Raw genomic sequence first — 20,760 nt, forward strand, 5'->3', positions numbered from 1 at the left:
TGACTGTGTTTGTATACATGTAGTATACCTGCATGATACATTTTTAAGAAATAGAGGCTGGGCATGGTGGCTCACAGCTGTAACCCTAGCACTTTGGGAGGCCGAGGCAGGCGAATCACCTGAGGTCAGGAGTTTGAGACAAGCCTGGCCAACATGGCAAAACCCTGTCTCTACTAAAAATACAAAAATTTGCTGGGCATGGTGGCGGGGGCTTGTAATTCTAGTTACTTGGGAGGCTGAGGCAGGAGAATAGCTTGAACCTGAAAGGTGGAAGTTGCAGTGAACCGAGATTGCACTACTGCATCCCAGCCTGGGTGACAAGAGTGAAACTCTGTCAAAAGGAAAGGAAAGGAGACGAGAGAGGAGAGGAGAGGAGAGGAAGAATTACTGGGTCAAGGGTTAGATGCATTTGTAATTTTTTTTAATTTTAAAATTTTGTTGACTTTTGAATATTAATACGGCTATATAGTACGTAATTCAAAAAGAGAAAGAAATGACTGGTAAAAATAAAATTCTCTCACAGCACTTTGTTCCATTAATCCAGTTCCCTTGGGAGTTATGTCTTTATATAAATCCTTCTAGAGATATGTGATACTTACACAGGCATGTATGAATACGTAGAATTCCTCTTTTTCAAGTAGGTTTTTGTTTTCTTGTGCCTATCCCTTTAAGGGGAGCGGAAGACCCATGTCAAGATGGCTTAAACAGAGACTCCAGGCTAGAGTGTAAGCATTCATATCAAGAGTACGCTATTTTTTTGCCTCGTCACCTCAGCCGTGGTGGACCTTATCAGTAAAAGTGATAGTTTCCTTGATTTTCACTATAACTTATTGTTTTCCCTGGATGAAAGGATAGCAATGAATTCTGTACATTGCTCTGTCCCTGGCCAAGAAATCTCAATCTCACTGCCATCTTGCTCTGACTGGGCACACAGTACATGCTCTGTAATTACCCTTCGCCAGCTTCCTAGAATGTCCTTCACCTCTCTCTTCCGTTAGTTCCTGTGACTCAGACATATTCTTGCTGATTTTCTCTCTGGTGTATCACATATTGTAGCAGCATCCTGGGCAAAGATTGTATGGATTTTTAGTTTTGCAGACCCTGTATATGTAAAAAATTTCTTTACCTTACTTTCCCACCTGATTTCTCTTAGAAATATGAAATAATTTTTATGTTGCTATGCTGCCTTTCAATGTTATTTAAATATTGGAAGGCATTTCTGATTCCTTATTCTTTGTTTGTAACAATTTTAGTTACCTTCCCCCATGGAAGTTTATAAGATCATCATTTTGTCTCCAGTGTTCTAAAATGTCACAATGATTGGCTAATTTGGTCATCCCACCATACCAGGTACTGGGGGATTCCTTTTAATTTAGGAGCTGATTTCCTTTAGAATGAGTGTGTCCAACTCATGGCCCATAGGCCACATGTGGCCCAGGACAGCTTTGAAGGTGACCCAGCACAAATTTGTAAACTTTCTTAAAACATTATGAGATGTTTTTGCAAATTTTTTTTAGCTCATCAGCTATCATTATTGTTAGTGTATTTTATTTGTTGCCTAAGACAATTCTTCCAGTGTGGCCCAGGGAAGCCAAAAGATTGGATACCCCTACTTTAGAACTAGGAACTGGGATGGTATTACATCCAATTACATTACATTATGTTATTTATGATACATGTAGTGTATATGGTATATATTAAATGTAATAAAACATACTATAATTGCATAGTGTTTTAACCAAATGGACAAATGAGTATTAGCATGAATTACTTGTTAGTTGAGGAAATTGCACATTTACAGCATGCACAGAGGATTGGTCTGCAATAACAATGTCCTCTAAACAATGTAAATTAGTGGCTTTTAAAATATATTTGCAAAGTATTTTTGCAGTAAATTACTAAATTTGAATACTATATTTTAATGCTAGTCACACACACATAATATATTCTGCTAATAATGATATCTTTAAAAAACAAAGAGGAAGTTATTTTAGTTCCAAATGTCAAGGTTTTCCAGTACAGTCTTTTTACAATAGAAACATTATAGTACTTTCTTAAATATTTTATAGTTTTTTCCTAATCACAAGTTATATAGCTATTTCTTTTCTGTGATTAACAAATATATAGCATTAAATCAAATAGGAACAATATATATTTATAATAGTGCATTCCTACATATACTGAGTATATGAATAAAGAATTACAAATTGTGACATCTTACAATAAATATGGCCAACAGTAAATGTATAATAATCATTTTGGATTTTCAACCCTGTATTTTCTCTGATAACCTATCACCCCAGCATAAAAAAGTATTTATGACATAAATATTATGGCTCAACTTTTGTGGTATTGGCAATACAAATCCTCCAACTGTCATATTCTAATGAAGAGTGCAAACAGAATTCCACTAGTAATACTTCTTTATTAAATAAAATGTTTTTGTCATATTACATCTTATTTTAAAGCATGTATTTAACTTTGAAAAAGCTGAAACAGAGTCACCCCTTTTTCTTTTAGTCGTCGTTACCTTTCAATTTATGGGAAAAATGAGAGAAAAAGCACTAACGTTATACTAAGATATTATTCAAGACTTGTGTTGTTTATCTGTTTTTAGCATGCAGTGACCTGGAGTTCAGGGAAGTGGCAAACAGATTGCGGGACTGGTTCAAGGCCCTTCACGAAAGTGGAAGTCAAAACAAGAAGACAAAAACATTGCTGAGGACTGAGAGAAGCAGTAAGATTTCTAAATTTGATAATTGCTACTGTATCTGATATGAAGTTTTATTTCCAATGAACCACGGAGAACAAAACACCTATTTCAGTATTTATTCACTGCATATACACTGAATAAAAATCAGAACATGATTACTTCCAAGCGCACCTGTATTATTTTGCAGGGAAATAAGGCATTTGGGACAACTCTGATTGGAGGAAAAGGGAATGTCTCCTCAGAGGGTGTTTAGCTTTCAGTAGAGCAGAAAGAATGAGAATATTCTTCAGTGTTTTATGAAGGTGGTAAAGAATAGAACAACACAGAAAATAAAGGTAAAAAATTTGGAGTGCTTAGATTTTAAAAGAACACAACAGAACTCCCCCATATGGTAGCATTTCCAAGATTGCTTTGCTGATGTCTCTATTTTGACCCTGTGTGAAATGGATCAGTAGACAAGAGAGGATATCTGCAAATTAAATAAGTAAAATGCAGAAGGAATAAAAGAGCATATACCTCTTACAAGGTTTTTAAATTATTAGTATAATTCTCTAAAAGTATTTTTTAATTCCTTGGAAATAAGAAATACAAATTGAATAGGGTATTTGTTATGAATAATTTTATAAACTTTTCATTTTATATTATTTTTATTTGTATAAAAATTTATTTTTTATTTAATGCATATAAAAGTATATCGAAACACAGGCTGAATCTTTCAAAGATTGAAGCATGTGCTCCAAAACACAAGAAAAGGGGAAGGAGTAGCAATTACAAGCCACATCTCTTGGCTGGCAAAGAAGAGCCAGATGTGTGACATTCATCACCTGTCGTGATGTGACCCATCCATTCTCACCTGCTACCCTCAAAGTGCAGTTTCTAACAAAATGATGTAGTAGGATAACACAATCCTATTTAGATTCCTAAAATGCTTTGTTTTTTTTTCACATTAAGAAATTTTGTACAATTTCAACCAATTGCAGTTATGAATCTAATTTACATAGTGAAATAATTTAATGCAGAAGTACAATTAAGCCATTACTTTTAGATTAGTAATTGTCTTTGAATGTGTAATGACTATCCATATATTTCCTTTTATGAATTTCACGAAGAAATTGTAGTATTTTTCATTTCCTGAAGGAGAATTCCTCAAACTTATCTCTGGATTTATTGGTTAATTTTTTGGCAAATGTAAATATTTTGATGCCTTTTAGCTTGAACTTGCCTAATAGAAATAATGATTCCGTATATTTGCCTCTCTATTTATTGCCTCCCCACTGGAGTGGGGAGAAGTTTTCTTCCACACCTTTACATATTGATTTTTTAAAGATTCATGTTCACAACTGTTTTTAAAATTCATATCCACTCCCAATATTCATAGTTGAACATTTTTATTGCTTGCTCTAAAATTTCTCCTTTAAGCTAAGCTTGAGTTCAGACTGATGCGTCCTTCCAGATACGGAGATAGATAATGGAGAATATTTGCAACACTCAGCAAAGTGCCTGGGTAATTGTACACATTCACAAATATTTTCCTTTCTAGCTTTTTCTGTCAATAAATTCCATGAGACTCTCTAAAGGTAGTAGATTAATTATAGGAAACTTCTTTAGAGTTGAATATCTTTGGACAGGACAGGAAAAAGTGGGCCAAAGGATTATGTATACTGCTTGAAGGAGTCATAGGCCAGCTAGAAAAAAATTTCCAAAGGGAAGTTATCCATTAGAATAGGTATGACAAATCCATAGACAAGAAATGGCTGGCTCCTTCAGGTCCTCAGATCTGTGCACCCTCTGGGTGAATCCTTCTTTGGCTCTATCTTATTTAATTTGTGAACCAATCCTCCAATATCAGACTCCCATATCCTTTCTATTTTTATTTTCCCTTCTGAGCATTTATCAGTTCTAATATAGTGATAATCTAATGTTTATTTAATTGTCTCTCTCTCTCTGTCTCCCAACCAGACTACTTAAACTCAAAGCAGTAAGAGGTCTTTATTCGCCACTGTATTTCCAGAACCTAGGACAGAGTTTGACATATAGTATTCACTAAATAAAACTGAAAGGAGTTAATGAATGAATGAAGCAAAGAAGCAATCAGTATGCTACATTGTGTACCCATACCATAGTTGAGTCACTCAATTAGTGCCCTAGGAATGATTATTGATAATATTCATTATTTTCATCATGATAGTTACTACTGTAGTCAATTTGTATGCTTTTATTTCTATGAGAAAGATCACGAGCACTGGAAGCAATGAGTCAAAATGTGCATGCATTTTAAATTACATAAGATAATAGATATTGCCAGACTGCTTTGTAAAAAGCTTAGGGCATTTTGCACTTTTACCAGCAAGACATGAGAGTTAACTTTTGCCTGCATGCCTAATAGCAAAAAAAAATTGCCATTCATTTTAACTTTTGCTTCTGATGAATATGCTACTATATTTCATTGTTAAATAAATTTGTATTTTCTTTATTAGTAGTGATTTGAACATTAAAAAATGGGGGGAGACTAAAAAGCACAGTTTTCAACTTATCTGATATTAATGTTATCACTCCTACATTCCATTTTATCACATTTGTTTAGTATCTTTGCTAAAAATTTCAATCAACTTTTCTTTATTATATTAATTTAAGTGTCTCTCTTGTGAAAACCCGTAGTTTGGTTTTGATTTTTTAATATGACAGTGAACAAACATTGGGGTGTTTTAGTTTTTTTGGTTTGTTTTTTTTGTTGTTGTTGTTGTTTTGAGATGGAATTTCGCTTTTGTTGCCCAGGCTAGAGTGCAATGGAATGATCTCAGTCCATTGCAACCTCCACCTCCAGTGTTGAGGCAATTCTCCTGCCTTAGCCTCCTGAGTAGCTGGGATTATAGGCATGTGTCACCACGCCCAGGTAATTTTGTATTTTTAGTAGAGACAAGGTTTCTCCATGTTGGTTGGGCTGGTTTTGAACTCCTGACCTCAGGTGATCCGCCTGCCTCGGCCTCCCAAAGTTCTGGGATGATAGGCATGAGCCACCACACCCGGCTACTTTTTATATTTTTAATAATTAAGAATGTGGTTAAGTCAACATAAGGCAGAGAAAAATATTCTGATAAGGTATATAGAATGTTTGTCTTCAGGCATTTTATAGTGAAGCCAAATAAAAATATATTTTACAATCTCTTATTTATAACAAACAAAAAATCCAATAACATTTTGTCATTTTAATAAAGAGAGAAAAATCAAATTTTAGTTTTGCATCAAAATAAAATTTGATGCTATTGTTAAAAATCTTATAAGAAACCTTAAAAATTAGCCAGCATTGACCACGAAAAAATAATGTTTTTCATGAATCTTTTATACTTTTTACATTTTATTCATTTGTTTACACATTTTTCACATTTTTAGGAAGATTAGTCATTTTCTATTAAGATAGCACTATATTTTTTAAAAAATAATGTCTTGTATATCTTGTTGACAAAGTTGCCTTATGTCATGATTTTTCCTAAGAAAATCATTTATAATTTTTAATTAAATTTTCACTTTATAGCTATAATTATGAGGTGGATAATTGTAAGGTTTGTCAGCATTTTGTAGTAAATAAGTAGATATTATGAATATGAATTTTATACTTTTTAAATATCCATACACTTCTTTATAGAATATCATTTTAATGTGGCAAGAATAACATGTTTATTAACAGAGCCAAGTATATACAGCTTCTCTAAACTACAAAAATAAGAATTAAAAAGTATATAAATTACAAAGCATGCTTTTGTGTTTTATCTTTTTAAAAATGATCTAGATATTAGGTTAGATATTGATTAAGGAATACCTATTAACTAATTTAATCTAATATACATATAACATTTTAAACTACCAAAAATTCTTGGAGAGTTTTTAAGTTGGCTTATTAAAAAACATAATTACTGTTGAAATAAAGCTTGTCATCTACGTGATTTAATTTGGTTAAAAACAAATTCATGGTTTCTTTTTCTTTTTTTTTTTTTTTTTTTTGAGATGGAGTCTCACTCTGTTGTCTAGGTTGGACTGCAGTGGTGCCATCTCAGCTCACTGCAACCTCCGCCTCCTGGATTCAAGCAATTATCCTGTCTCAGCTTCCCAAGTAGCTGGGATTACAGGTGTGTTCCACCATACCAGCTAATTTTTGTATTTTTGGTAGAGATGGGGTTTCACCATGTTGGCCAGGCTGGCCTCAAACTCCTGACCTCAGGTGATCCACCCGCCTCAGCCTCCCAAAGTGCTGGGATTACAGGTATGAGCCACAGCTCCTGGCCAAATTTATGTTTTTTATAATCTCAAACACTTAGATGTAATGCTAACTAATTGCATCAGTATACCTATATAAGTTTAGGAAAAATATATCCAAATAGAATAAAAATGTAAGCTGTGTTTTACATTTGATATATGATACACTAGAATCATAGCTACGTTTTATTAAATAACATTAAACCAGTCATTTTTGCCAGTCTTTTTAAAATTATGTGAATCGAATTTTTAAAACATGAGAGTTATTCTTAGTAACCCTATGCCTAACCATTCCATTTTAATATAGAAAACATGACAATGGGCCTGCATAATAATGTATAAAAATGCTTGTTTGTGTTTTTTATTAAAAGTTGTTTATTATTTACTTAATTTTAAAATTATTTATTATTGATGCTCAGTTAATAGAACTATATATTCTTGAATAGTAATTAAAATTAAAAAATTAAACCAATCACCTGTTTCTCCTAATAGCCATCTCTATTTTTATTAGTGATTACTTACAAAGTATTTTGTGCTTGTTTGTATTTAGTGTCAGAATAGTGATATTCGGGGCAAACATGCAAGAGAGGGCCAAATCACACCTTTTTCTGGTTGTGCAAAGAAGAATGCTTAAATGCTGATATCTTTTGTTTAATGTGTAGAATATTACCTTTGAGATAGATCTTTGTCTTTTGATGAATCTGTATCTCCAATTACATTTAAATTATTAATGTAATGTTCATTAAAATGGTCACTTTTTACTCTCTAGAAATACCACAGAGCTTGTTTTCTATAATATTAGAATATGTGTGAATAGAATATATAGTTTCCTAAAAAAGTAATTCTTAATATTTACATCTGTTTGGTCTAACTTGAGAGACTAATATACAGTTGGAAAGTTAATGAATGACTTCAAGAGGTTCATCTGAGTTGGTGCTGAGCTGCGTGGCACACAGGAGAAGAGAGCAGAAAGGATGCTAGCATGTGTCTGCTTTGTCAGTACTTTATCTCCTTTAATAATCTGAAAAATTCAGCACTCTGTTTCACCACAAAGTCTTAGATATGTGATCTTTTCCAACCCCAAATAGAGATCAATAAAGGCCATAGGTACAATCCGGAAAAGTTGGCTGGAAATAGTGGCCAAAACAAGGACCAATGCTTTGCCAAACATTGTTGAGGATGAATGCAAATATTAAGTTGAACCTCATGAAATTACCAGTTTTGGAACTACCAAACAATAGTTTTTAGAGGTAAACCTGATATAAGTCATCTAAGAATTGACTACTTGTTATATTTAAGTTAGACTTTAGACTTTAACCTATTTTCTTTCACTGAGTAACGCATACCTTTTATTTATGTTTAATTTCCCAGTTGTGTTATAACGGGTAAGGGTACAAATTAAGCCATGATTTTTTTTTCTCGTTTATCCTAATCTCATGATCCAGGATAATAATCTCATTCTTGATATTTATATCCTAACTGCATGGTAGCTAATGATCCATAGGCTGAGTGCAGAATGGGTAGCACGCTCTCTAACTTCATTTGTTTCCTAATCATGAGCCAGATTGCTAAAAACTGTGAGTACGGATTACTCTTAGGACTAATCATTGCCTGTTGACTTCTCTGTGACTTCCAGAAAGTATTATAGAATGTTTGATTAGTATAATTCCTCATAGTAAAGGCACATCCTTCATATTTGCTTTTTACTTGTCCTAGAACACTCTTCCCCCAGGTATCTGTATGGCTCGCTCCCTCTCTTCATCCAGCTTGTTGTCCAAACATTCCTCACTAGGTGCTTTCCCTTCCACCCCATCTAAAATAGCAACGGCACCCCAGAACATTCACTTCCTCTTTACACTGCTTTGTTATTCTTTCTAGCAAATATTGCTACCTAATATACAAATGTTTACTAGCTTATTTTTTCTCTCTTCCAAATAAAATATAAGCACTCTAAGGTCAATAGTTTTCCACTGTAGAACCTGTAGGCACTATAAAAGGCCTTGGCATATGGTAGGGATTCAATAACAATTTGTTTAATGAATAAACTAAGAAGTCTAATCACAAATTGTTACCTAGACAATGCCCTGACTTCAGAAGAGTGATAAATTAGCCTGTAGCTGCTTGCTTATATTTGCTACATAACATAGGTTCCAAAAGGGCAAGATTCTGATGATAGTAGAATTGGATTAATAGGGTAAAAGCTTAATGAAATTTAAATGGAAAGATACTTTCCTTTTTCAAAAGTCAATGAACCTTGAAAGTGGAATATAGTTTTATAAAGAAAGGGGGATTTTCTAGCCTCACATACTATCAAATCAACATTGCTATGTATTTTGCATTAGTTAACATTTAAAGTATAATGAAATGTAGTCTTTTTTAGTAGCTATTTTAGTAATTATACTTAACTCTTAAACCCATTATGGTAGTAACCTGAGATTTTAATCAACCAAATTGTATTACAGCATTTGCATACAGAATTCCACAGTCATTACTCAAGAATTACATTTTACTTGAATCTTGGACAGTGTAAATATTTCATAGCTAAATGATTTGAGTTGATAAAATTGTCAAAAATGTCATAGCTTTAAAAAAATGAAGTTTATACAGTGTGTCATTATTTTTTAACAACCAACACCTAATTTTTATTTTATAAACTCAGGCTTCTTGAATATATTTTGTTTGGATTTATTTTAGAGCTATCACTGAAAAACAAAAGAATGATCATAGAAAAGTAACTAAGATGGTAAAAGTCTTAAAATGTGTTTTACGATAACAAGTTGACGGATATGGAGCTATTTAGCCTCTCATCCTATTATTATTAGCATGAAAATGCTTGGTGATGCTTTATTCAATAAGAATATGTTGTGTCCATTATTATCAATATACCTCAATTTTGTTTTATTATTTAAATCTCCAAAAATTGCATAGCAGAAATACTATACCCAGGCTTTTAAAAATATGGCTGCAATCGAGAATATATAGTTCGTGAAAGTGACATTGTACTAATTTCCCTTTAACAATTGGAGAGCATCAGGACACTGGCATCATATGAAAAATCCCCAGATTAGCAGAGTCTGACTCAGATTAAGATAATGTCTTATTTCTGCTTTCCTACATGCCAAATGTTCTCCTCGGTCAGAGAAAATGATAGAATTATTTAAACCTCCAGGGTAAATGCATACATTCTAATTTCTTACCCAGATATTGCTCACTTTATGTCATGATGTCTTCACATTAAGAGAAAGATTGAATTTGGAATCAGATGGTTTAAAACAATGCCACATTTTAATGCAATTAGGAGTCTTCTAGGTATAGCAGGAGACTTCATCTTTTGAAAACGAAATATTTGAGAAAATTAGATAAATTTTCTTATTTCAAGTAATAAAATGAGAGATCCAGATCATTGCTTATTTTGGTTCTAATTATTGAGACATTTGGCACTTTCTTCTCTTTAATTCTGTAGATTCTAACTCCCTATGATAAAATTTAATTATATACTTAAGTATTACTAAAGTATTACATTAAGATTTGTAAATTTTAATTTTGCTGAAATTACATATTTCATATATAGCTAAATTAATGTAATCTCATGCAGCTTAAAAGCATTGTTATAAAATAAAAGTACTAAGTGATTGATGTACTGCAGTGAAATTATTTTGTTACATTATCATGTCCTGAGAAATTACTGCATTGGATCTACTAGGAACCAAACTTTTGGTTATCCTTTATTCTTTAGGAACTGTATTATTCCAAACAATGGCAAATTGCTATCAGCATTGGCTATTTTTTAACATTTCACATTGGGTGAATGAAATGTTGTCAACTTTATTACATTCTGTTTTCAATAATGTAAATATTTAATTTCAAAATAAAGCCATGTAGAGTGTTCAAGCAATTTTCACCAGTCATCTGAACTATCAGAACCTATTCAAAATGAAACAACACCCCTCGCAAAAAAAGACAATGAAGAGGTTAAGAAAAGACATCTACAGAAAAATAAAATAAAACACAAAATTTTATGTTACCACATATATTTAGTCAATTATAGTCAATTGTAAACATTATTCCTGTTAAACTTTACTCCAATGCCAGTTGAGTAATACATAAATCCTTGAATGTTTGCAAAATAGGTGTCTTGAAAGCATCAAGAAGCAATAGTTAAAACCAACAGAAAAAGTATATATAAAAACAAGTAAAATAACTAAAAAACATTATTTGGGGTTGTTTAATGTGAAAACAAATGACTCTATATACCTCTGCAGTCCTTGAACCATATGCTAGCCAATAAAAAAGCCATTAATTTTATGATTATTCCTTTGAGACATTAATGAATGTTAACTCATTTTCAACATATCACAGCAAGGAAGAATCCAAATAACATTGTATATTTTCCATTTTCTTTATTTTTATATTTTGCATTTTGATTGCATAAGTAATGCATGCTTATTTTAAAAAATAACACGTGGAGATATAATTAAGAGAGTATCTTTTCACCAACTCCATTCATTGCCTTTTTCATGAGGTAGAAAACTGTTAGCAGCCTGATTTATATGATTTTCCAATACTGCTTTTTTTTTTTTTTTTTTTTTTTTTTGAGACAGAGTCTTGTTCTGTTGCCCATGCTGAAATGCAGTGGCACGATCTCAGCTCACTGCAACCACCATCTCCGAGGTTCAAGCTGTTCTCCTGCCTCAGCCTCCCAAGTAGCTGGGATTACAGGCATGTTCCATCATGCCTGGCTAAATTTTGTGTTTTTAGTAGAGACAGCGTTTTGCCATGTTGGCCAGTCTGGTCTTGAAGTCCTGACCTCAAGTGATGCACTCACATCAGCCTCTCAAAGTTCTGGGATTACAGAAGGGAGCCACCATGCCCCACCAAATGTACTTCATTTTCATACAAAGATATTTATTTACATAAACAGACCTATTTAAAACAAATAGAAGATCATACTATGCACAGTATGTGCCAGCTCACTTATTATAACTTTATTTTAATCTCTTTTTTTTTTTTTTTTTTTTTTTGAGACGGAGTCTCGCTCGTCCCCCAGGCTGGAGTGCAGTGGTTGGATCTCAGCTCACTGCAAGCTCCGCCTCCGGGGTTTACTCCATTCTCCTGCCTCAGCCTCCCGAGCAGCTGGGACTACAGGCGCCCACCACCACGCCCGGCTAGTTTTTTTATATTTTTTTTTTAGTAGAGACGGGGTTTCACCATGTTAGCCAGGATGGTCTCGATCTCCTGACCTCGTGATCCGCCCGTCTCGCCTCCCAAAGTGCTGGGATTACAGGCTTGAGCCACCGCGCGGGCCCTATTTTAACCTTTTAACACTTCATTGTGTTGCAAATATTTTCTCACTACATCCTTTTATTTTGACTTTAGAATATCTCTTAGTTCATGTTCTTTAAGAAAGTCTTTCTTACAAAATACTGACGTGTATATTCTCCTAATGTATATTTTTTTGCACTTGAATCTTTAAACCTATTTACAATTTATTAATGTGTGCTAGGAGTCTGGCAATAAATTATGTACCCTTATTGAATTAAAAATAATATATTTGCAGTTAATTTTTGTTTATTCTTACGTTTGCATTTTCTTTGTAAATGCTACTTATTTTTTCATATTTCCTTATGTTATTGATTTCTACTGTAATTCTGGTTAGTTTTGGTATCAGACTTTGAATGATTTTAGTTCTTTAAATTTGTTGAGGTCTATTTTATGGCCCACCGTATGTTCCATCTGCACCTAAAAGGAGCAATTTGTTGGACTATTCTGCCAATAGAAATTATCGAAGTTTGTTGACAATGATTTTCATATCTATACCCTTAATGTTTTTCTATCTACTTACTTTAGTGAGTACTTTTAGAACAGCATTGATGTTTTCAGATATAAATGTCTGTTTCTGTGTTCAGTTCTTAGATTTTTTTCTCAGGTGTTCTGAAGACTCTTTTAAGATACATTATACATTTAGGGTTACTATATCTTCTTACTGAACTCCTTATTATGTGATGTATGTTGGTTAATGCATACAAAAACACAAATAAAAAGTAATAAGATCTCATGTTTGATAGCACAGTGGAGGAACTATAGTAAACTGTAATTTATTGTATGTTTCAAAATAACTAGAGAAGAGGACTTGGAATGCTCCCACAACAAAGAAGTGATAAATCTTTGAGATGGAGGATACTCCAGTTACCCTGATTTGGTCATTATTCAGTGTATATTTGTATCCAAATATTACATATACCCATAAATGTGTAAAGATATTATATATCCATGAAACTTAAAACATACATTCATCTTTCCCTTTTTAAAATATAGTTTCACTGGGTAAAGTATATTGGGTTGAGAGCTTTGTGTTTTGTTTTGTTTCAGCACGTTGCCCCTGTCACGCCACTGTTTCTGGCTTGTGGGTTTCAGCTGACAAATCCGCTATTTTCTTTACTACTCTAGTGAAATATGTATCTATTCTAGAGATGCTTCTCCTCATCACTCTTTAAACAGTTTGACTATGGTGCATCTAGATTTTGTTTGTATGTCTGTTTGACTGGTTGGTGTTTATTCTGTTTGGTGTTCTCTAACATCCTTATCTCTGTGGTTTGATGTATTTCATTAATTTTGGAGAATTCTAAATTAATCATTGAAATATTCTTCAACCCCATTTTTCTCTCTTTCTTCTTCTGATATTTTAATTACTTCTCTCTTAGATTATTTGATAATAACCACAGCTCTATTATGTTCTGTTGTCCTCCTACGCCTTTTCACCTTCTTCTTCCTCCTTTGTCTCCTCCTCTCTTCCTCCTCCTCGTCTGTTTTCTTCTCTTTCTCCTTATCTTCCTCTGCCTCCTTCTCCCAAACAATTCTATTTGTTTCTCTCCTATAGTTTCCATCTGTAGTTTTAATGCAAGTGTTCACCATTTATACTATAGCCTTTAACCTATTAATCATTGTAATTTTAAATCGTTTATCTGATTATGTGTACAGCTGTTATTTCTAATCTGGTTCTATCAAATGCTGTGTCTCTTGGCAGGGTTTATTGTTGGTTTATTTTCTTCTTCCTTTAATACACGTCTCTATCTTTTTGGTTAAAACTGGATATATTGTGTAGAGCAGTAGGGATGGATGTAAATAACATTTGTGCCTAGAAATAGTGATGCCTCCTCTTTTGCATGGCTTTTATACAGCAGTTGAGCCAATCTATTCTGATAATTAAACTAAGTTTTGGCTTTGATTTTATTCTTGTTATCCTCAGCGTATCCCAGGCTTCAAGTAACTATAGCATTGCCTTGTGCTTAGCATGAGACTGGCTTGCCACAGTCTTTTTCTCCACTTGTTTCTTAATGATTTCTCCTTTGCAACTGAGCCTCAGAGAAGGTCCCCCTTCTTGATTGTACCCCTCCACCACTGATAGAAGGTTGGCCCTTCTTAAGCAACATTTGATACCCTGGTAGTGGGAACATCCTTCATATTTCTGTTAAGCTACAGCTTTAGGAAGATACTGTGTATCTGAATCTCAAAAGTGGGACTTTCTCAGAAATCCTATTGCAACCCTAGTGGAAGAGGTTCTTTGATGGTCTGTACTCAGGATATTCTCCTGATCCCTTCCCAGGTACAGCTGTGTTTTTAACTCTGTTCCTTTGATGCAAGGGATCCTCACCTATATCTAGAGAGTGACAGGATATTGGGCTCACCCCCAGGAATTTAAGGTTTTCTTCCATAAGGTATGTAGGGAAGATGGATACGGATGGGAGTTCATACTTTTGCCACAGCAGCTTCTGCTTCTCAGGTGGTTTCTTGGGTGTCTTATCTTGCCCTAAGTCTTCTTTGAGAGCACACACTGAGATCCTGGAGTCATTCTGTCAATGTTTATGAATTCCTCCTCTTTTTATGGTTTCCAGAGGTTATTTACGGTCATGTTAGCCTACACTCAGCCTTTAGCAATTCACTGAAAATATAAATGGAATTCTTCTTATTAGCTTACATGGCATTTGGTATCTGTCTCAAGTAAGCCAGTGTTCACATTCCATCCTTTCTTGGAGGCACATGTCTCTTTTTAGATTCTGGGTTACTTCATTGCTCTGGGACATAAACTCACTTATGGATTCAAGAAAATTGTGGTTTTGCTAATTACTCAGACTTTTCTTATTGTTTATTTGTGAGCAATACTCTTTTCAACTTCTCACATTCTAGGTGAAACCAGTGAGTCCTAGCCTTTAATCCTAAATGATATTTTCATGAATGGAGACTATCGGGTTGAAAGTTTTCAATTATTTTTTTTCTTGACTTAATGATGTTATTCAACTCATTTTTGGTCTCTAAAATTTCTGACGAGGTGCCAGACAAATTGAATTACTGTTTACTTCTATGTGGCATATTCTTCCTGCTGCTTTCAAAATTGGCCTTAATCTTTAGCTCTTGAAAATTTGACTATGATTAGGAATGACCTTTGTGTCATTCTGCTTGAAAAATCCTGCATATCTTTAATTTGTAAATGTAAGCATTTAAGCAAATTTTCTGCCATTATTTCTTCAAATATTGTCTTACACGATTATCTTTCTTCTCTCTTCTGGAACTTCAATTGTCTATGTCATAATAGCACTTGATATTACCTAACAGTTCCCTGAGGTTCTATTTAGCTTTTTTTTCTTCGATCTTTTTCTTTTTTTTTCAAATTAGATAATTTTGATTGATCTATATTCATGTTTACTTACCTTTTCCTTTGTCAATTTAGTTTAATTTACAAGGTTTTTTTCTGTTACTGTCATTCTTACATTCTCATTTAGTTCATTCTTATAATTTCTATTTCTCTATTTTTAGTCTCTATTGTTGCAATTATTATGAGCATGTTTTCTTTTACCTTATTGAATTTAACAGTTTTAGTTGCTTTAAAATAATATCTGCTAATCCCAACAACTGGATCATCTCAAATTTATTCTTAATTGATTATTTTTACTTTTTTTGAGAATGAGTTCCATATTTCTGTTTTTAACATGTTTTTAACATGTCTCAAAATTCAGGATGGTGTCCTGGACCTTATGAATATGGAGTTGTGTGATGCTGCATTGCATTAGTTTCCCCAGAGAGTGTTGCTTGATTGATTTAACAGATGATTAACTTTGCTGGTCTCAAAATGGAAACTCACTTTCTTGGGTGCCAGCTTCAATCTCCATTCAGTGTTCTAGTCTTTAGCAGAGGTGATTGAAGCCTGTGAAATACATATGTGGCTGATAGATCATCCGAGTTTTGGGTAGGTGGTATTTGGTGATAATTTATCTCATTTTCTTCTTGGATTTCATCCTCTTTCCTCAGCGCCTATACACAACTTTCTGATTCTCCAGGCTAAAAAGTCTGCGTTGTTTTTTTTTTGTTTGTTTATTTGTTTGTTTTTTCCAGTGTTATTGCTACCTTGCACCATGAAAACTCTGCCTACCCCCAAATTAAAAAACAGCAAAAATTGGAAATTCACTACACATAACTTCCTTCCTCAACATGCAGACTACAACAAGAATCTGCCTACTCTATTAACTCTTCATACCCTTTCTGCTTTAGAAAAAAAAAAAAAAGTCTGGAATTTAATTATTTATCTGCATCTGTGTTCGTTCTATAAGACCATATTCAACAATTACTGGAAGTGGAAACTAAATTAATTTTTTAAATGACAGTTTGAAAAGAGGAATTTTGTCTTACCTGTTCTTGAATAACCGAGGCCTAGTAGTGTGTATTGAATCTTGTGTGGACCAGAATGGTGCTTTTCTTTTCATTACTTGCTGTTGATCCCTTCCCCTCACGAAATCTGACGGTATTACAGTACTTTAAAAATATTAAACTTTCATGAGTGAGGACAATTCAGTAATTCAGAATGGGTTTTGAAATGTACATTTACCCAGATTTTGCTTTCATTTGAATGATTTTACTCTGATTTATGTTCATCTCAGCTATGCTATTGAACTAAGCAAGTACAATTGATAATATAGGCCTGCTAGTTCATAAGAGTGGGAACTCTACTGTTTATGTGTCTACATTCTAGAATTAAATCACCTCATTTACTACAATAACATAAATAATCAGGAAATGTTGAATTTTTTATTGTAAATATTTATATTTGATAGCTTCTGCTTTTCAGAATTTTTTCAAATCTTTTTGAAGAGAAGAGACATTGCTTGACAATTCTTACAAAAGATGACATGTCTTGTGGGGGCTCTGGTGCTTTCCAAGGGATTACAAAGATTGGTGAGTGTGGGAGGATGAGAAGGCAAGACAAGCAAAAGCATTTTCAATATTAATAAGCACACTGTGGTCTGGACCTGGAATTTGTAATCTTTTAATAGTACCGATACCATAGGATTCAGCAATTAAACATACGTATTTGCCTTATTTCATGTAATCCTTACAATTCTGCAAAGTAGTTATTATTTACTTCACTTTATAGTTGAAATGGTTGAGAGGGAAAACCCAAAGTCACACAGTAAATGGTAGAGCTAAGATTTAACCCCAGGTTTTGTGGGTCTAAGAAATGTAACTTTTATGTATTTATATACTTTTTTTGAGATAAGGCCTCACTTTGTGACCTAGGCTAGAGTGCAGTGGTGCAATCATAGCTCACTGCAGCTCCAAACTCCTGGGCTCAAGTGATTTTCCTGCCTCAACCTTCTTAGTAGTAGCTGTGACTGTAGGTGCATACCACCACAACTGGCTTAGTTTCTTATTTTTTATAGAGACATGGGGTGATCCTCCCACCTTGCCTCACAAAGTGCTGGAATTAATGGCTTGAGCCACCACAGTGGGCTTGAAACCTATACTCTTTCACTAATTATGTAATCTCCCAGTCAATCTCTCAGAATCGAAGTAATAGGCAATATCAAGTATGTGACTCAGCTACGTTGCAATAACTGCCTCTGGTATACATGTACATGCTGGCACATATACATGCTTAGACAGAGAATGTTTTCCTATTGCATTTTACCTAGCTTGGGAATGTTTATAAAATATTAATAACAATTATTTTGCTTGTATTATTCTGTTTCTCAATGTTTTTGTTCTTTCCATGTAAATAAAAAATAACTTAGATTGAGATAGATCAATATATGCATATAAAACTATTAAATGAATTATACTAAAAACATCAATCAACTCTCTAGAGAAAGATTTTTGTTCATTTAATTATTTCTGTGCTTTCTTTGCTTGCATTTATTATTGGTCTGTGTGTTAACTATTCAAAATTTATAAAATGTTTCTGAGCTTTAGAATCCTGACATTTAATAATTACAAAGATGTTTGTAATATTCATATTTTTCACAGTTGAAAATGTTTTCTCAAAGTCCCTCAGTCTTTGTATTTCTGCCTAAAGGAATTATTTTAAATCATTACTTTTAATACAATTATTTACTTATTGTTTATTTCCTTGATAATTTTCTATGCCCTTAAGTGAGTTTTCTTTATGTTAATGTATTCCATACGTCATGACATCTGCATGTAGCAGCAGATTTTTAGGTGATTATATTACTTTCTTTTTACAATTAAAGAGTGATCTCTTCTCTTTCTAACATTGTTTTCATGATGACATGTAGGATATTGGTCTTTTTCCTTAGGTTAGTTCTTGAGTGAGTGTCATTAAGTATTTTCCTTCCTAGATCCCTTTCTTAAGCTGTACCTGCCAGCTAATAATGATAAATTTGTACTGTTTGGGTTGCATCCACTACCTGTAATCTCACTTAGTTTTTCGCATCCAAAGTTGTCAATGTTATCTAAGAAGATGATGAGTTAATGGAATATTTGCTTCCAATCCATATTTTAAAATAATTTTGAAAATATCATTTGAATCCCAGCAGAAAATGTTTTTGTTGTTGTTTTTTGTTTGTTTGTTTGTTTTGAGATGGAATCTTACTCTGTCGCGAGGCTGGAGTGCAGTGGCACAATCTCAGCTGACTGCAACCTCCACTTCCCTGATTCAAGCAATTCTCCTGCCTCTGCCTCCCAAGTAGCTGGGACTACAGGCAGGGACCACTACACCCAGCTAATTTTTGTATTTTTAGTAGAGAGGGGCTTTCACCATGTTGACCAGGATGGTCTCAATCTCTTGACCTCATGATCTGTCCTCCTTGGCCTCCCAAAGTGCTGGGATTACAGGCGTGAGCCACCCCGCCTAGCCCAGAAAATGATTTTTGTCTCCTTCCTCCTCTCCTTCTGTCCCTCTGTCAAACTTCTCTCCGTCACGAAGTACTATTACTGGTTTAACTCCTTTTAGATTTTCAAATTTCACCTCATGTGTTTCATCCTTTATTGAGCATTCCTGACACTCTGCACTATGTTCTTTTTTCTCTGTTCTTAAAGTACCTGCTCTACCACTTGTCACTTTGGGTTTGTTGTTGTTGTTTGAACGCACATTTATATCTGTTCCATATTTTCTATTCTTCATGCTTGTGCCCCACCCTTTACGGTGTTTGGCATATACTTCACACTTAATTCATTTAATCAGTTTTACAAAATATTTTTAAATTCGTACTATTTGCCAAACATTGCCCAAGCCATTCGGGATTCCAACCGTGAATAAACAGACCTTTTTCACTTCATGGGCCACCCTCTGAGTCTGCCTTCCTGATTTCTTCTCAACTGTTTGATATCTAAATGTTGGTAAGTCCCAAAGACTTCATACTTTTTCTTCTAGCTGTAATCATTACCTTTAAGATGTTGTTCAGTATCCCATTTAGAAAATCAGCTATATACAGATGATCTTCAAATTTATACTTGTAGCTTTGATTCCCAGAATCTTACATTTAACTCTGTGTTCCAATCATCTCTTCAAAGTTCAACAGGTGTTTCAAACTTAACATACCCAAAGCCAGATAACCCCACACAAACTCACTCTTCTGCTGTCTTTCTCAACTCAGTAAATGTCAAGTCCATTATTTCAGTGGATCAGGTCAATCACCTGAAGCCATCCTTGAGAAAAAGAAGCAGAGAGAAGATGGGTGATCTCTAGGTAAAAGCCGCATCTCTACTGTGACCTATGTGAGTGAGCAGACCACTCATGCTCTGACCCCATCACCTGCCACTTTCTCCTCATCCATTCTACTCCAGCCACGCTGGTTCATTTTTTACCTGCAGTGACATTAATCATGCTCTGACCATAGATCCGTTACTCTTCCTCTTCCTTCTACCTGGAATGCCGTTCCCTCATTCCCCCGCATTAGTCATAATCTCACTTCCTTTGTATTTCTGCTCAAATTTAGAGACATTGTGGTAGGAAGAATTCTAAATATGTTCTTCCCAAGATTCCTGACTTTTCGTTATTCAGCCACACACTAGTCTAGGTACTGCTGCTATGATGTGAAGGTATTTGCAAATGTAAGCAAGTCGCACTGAAACTATTAATATATCCAAAAGGAAAATCTAAAAGAGTAAAGACAGCAAAGGTGGCAACAGAATTTATGAAGAGGGTTTCTTTGGAAAGAGCTATGCTATGATTCCATCATTCCTATAAGGACGGATGAGGGTGATTATCACTTCAAACTGTGAGAGAGATTTCAACAGAATCACTCAGACAGCTTTATATGTGTTCCCAGACAAGCAGACTGTGGCCTGAATTTCACCAGAAAAATCTAAAAGTCAGAGGTAGGCATGATCTGCTTACGTATTTCGTGTCAAAGCAAAGTTGCTACTGCTTTGAAATTAAAGGTCTGGACAAGAAATACAGGAAAATTTACTGTGGACCAGATTTGAATGCCACGGGTGAGAACAAATGTACATTCTACCCAAGACGACTCTTGGGAATACAGAGTGAACTGCAGTGGAAACATGGATCA

At 34.1% G+C, this 20,760-nt stretch overlaps 1 protein-coding gene across 8 annotated transcripts in view; it reads left to right on the plus strand.

The window, feature by feature from the left end:
* Nucleotides 1–20,760, plus strand: part of SPOCK3 (SPARC (osteonectin), cwcv and kazal like domains proteoglycan 3) — a 483,863-nt gene that overhangs the window by 434,435 nt on the left and 28,668 nt on the right. For 7 of the 8 annotated variants that reach the window (XM_023228615.2, XM_023228623.2, XM_023228636.2 and 4 more), the window contains one exon: nt 2,618–2,737. The exons of the other annotated variant lie outside the window; for it this stretch is intronic. In XM_023228615.2, coding sequence (XP_023084383.2) covers nt 2,618–2,737 — 120 coding nt within the window. The remainder of the gene's footprint in view (nt 1–2,617; nt 2,738–20,760) is intronic. 8 annotated transcript variants of the gene reach the window in all.

The sequence above is a fragment of the Piliocolobus tephrosceles genome, chromosome 3, assembly GCF_002776525.5.
Source record: "Piliocolobus tephrosceles isolate RC106 chromosome 3, ASM277652v3, whole genome shotgun sequence".
Taxonomy (NCBI): Eukaryota; Metazoa; Chordata; class Mammalia; order Primates; family Cercopithecidae; genus Piliocolobus; species Piliocolobus tephrosceles.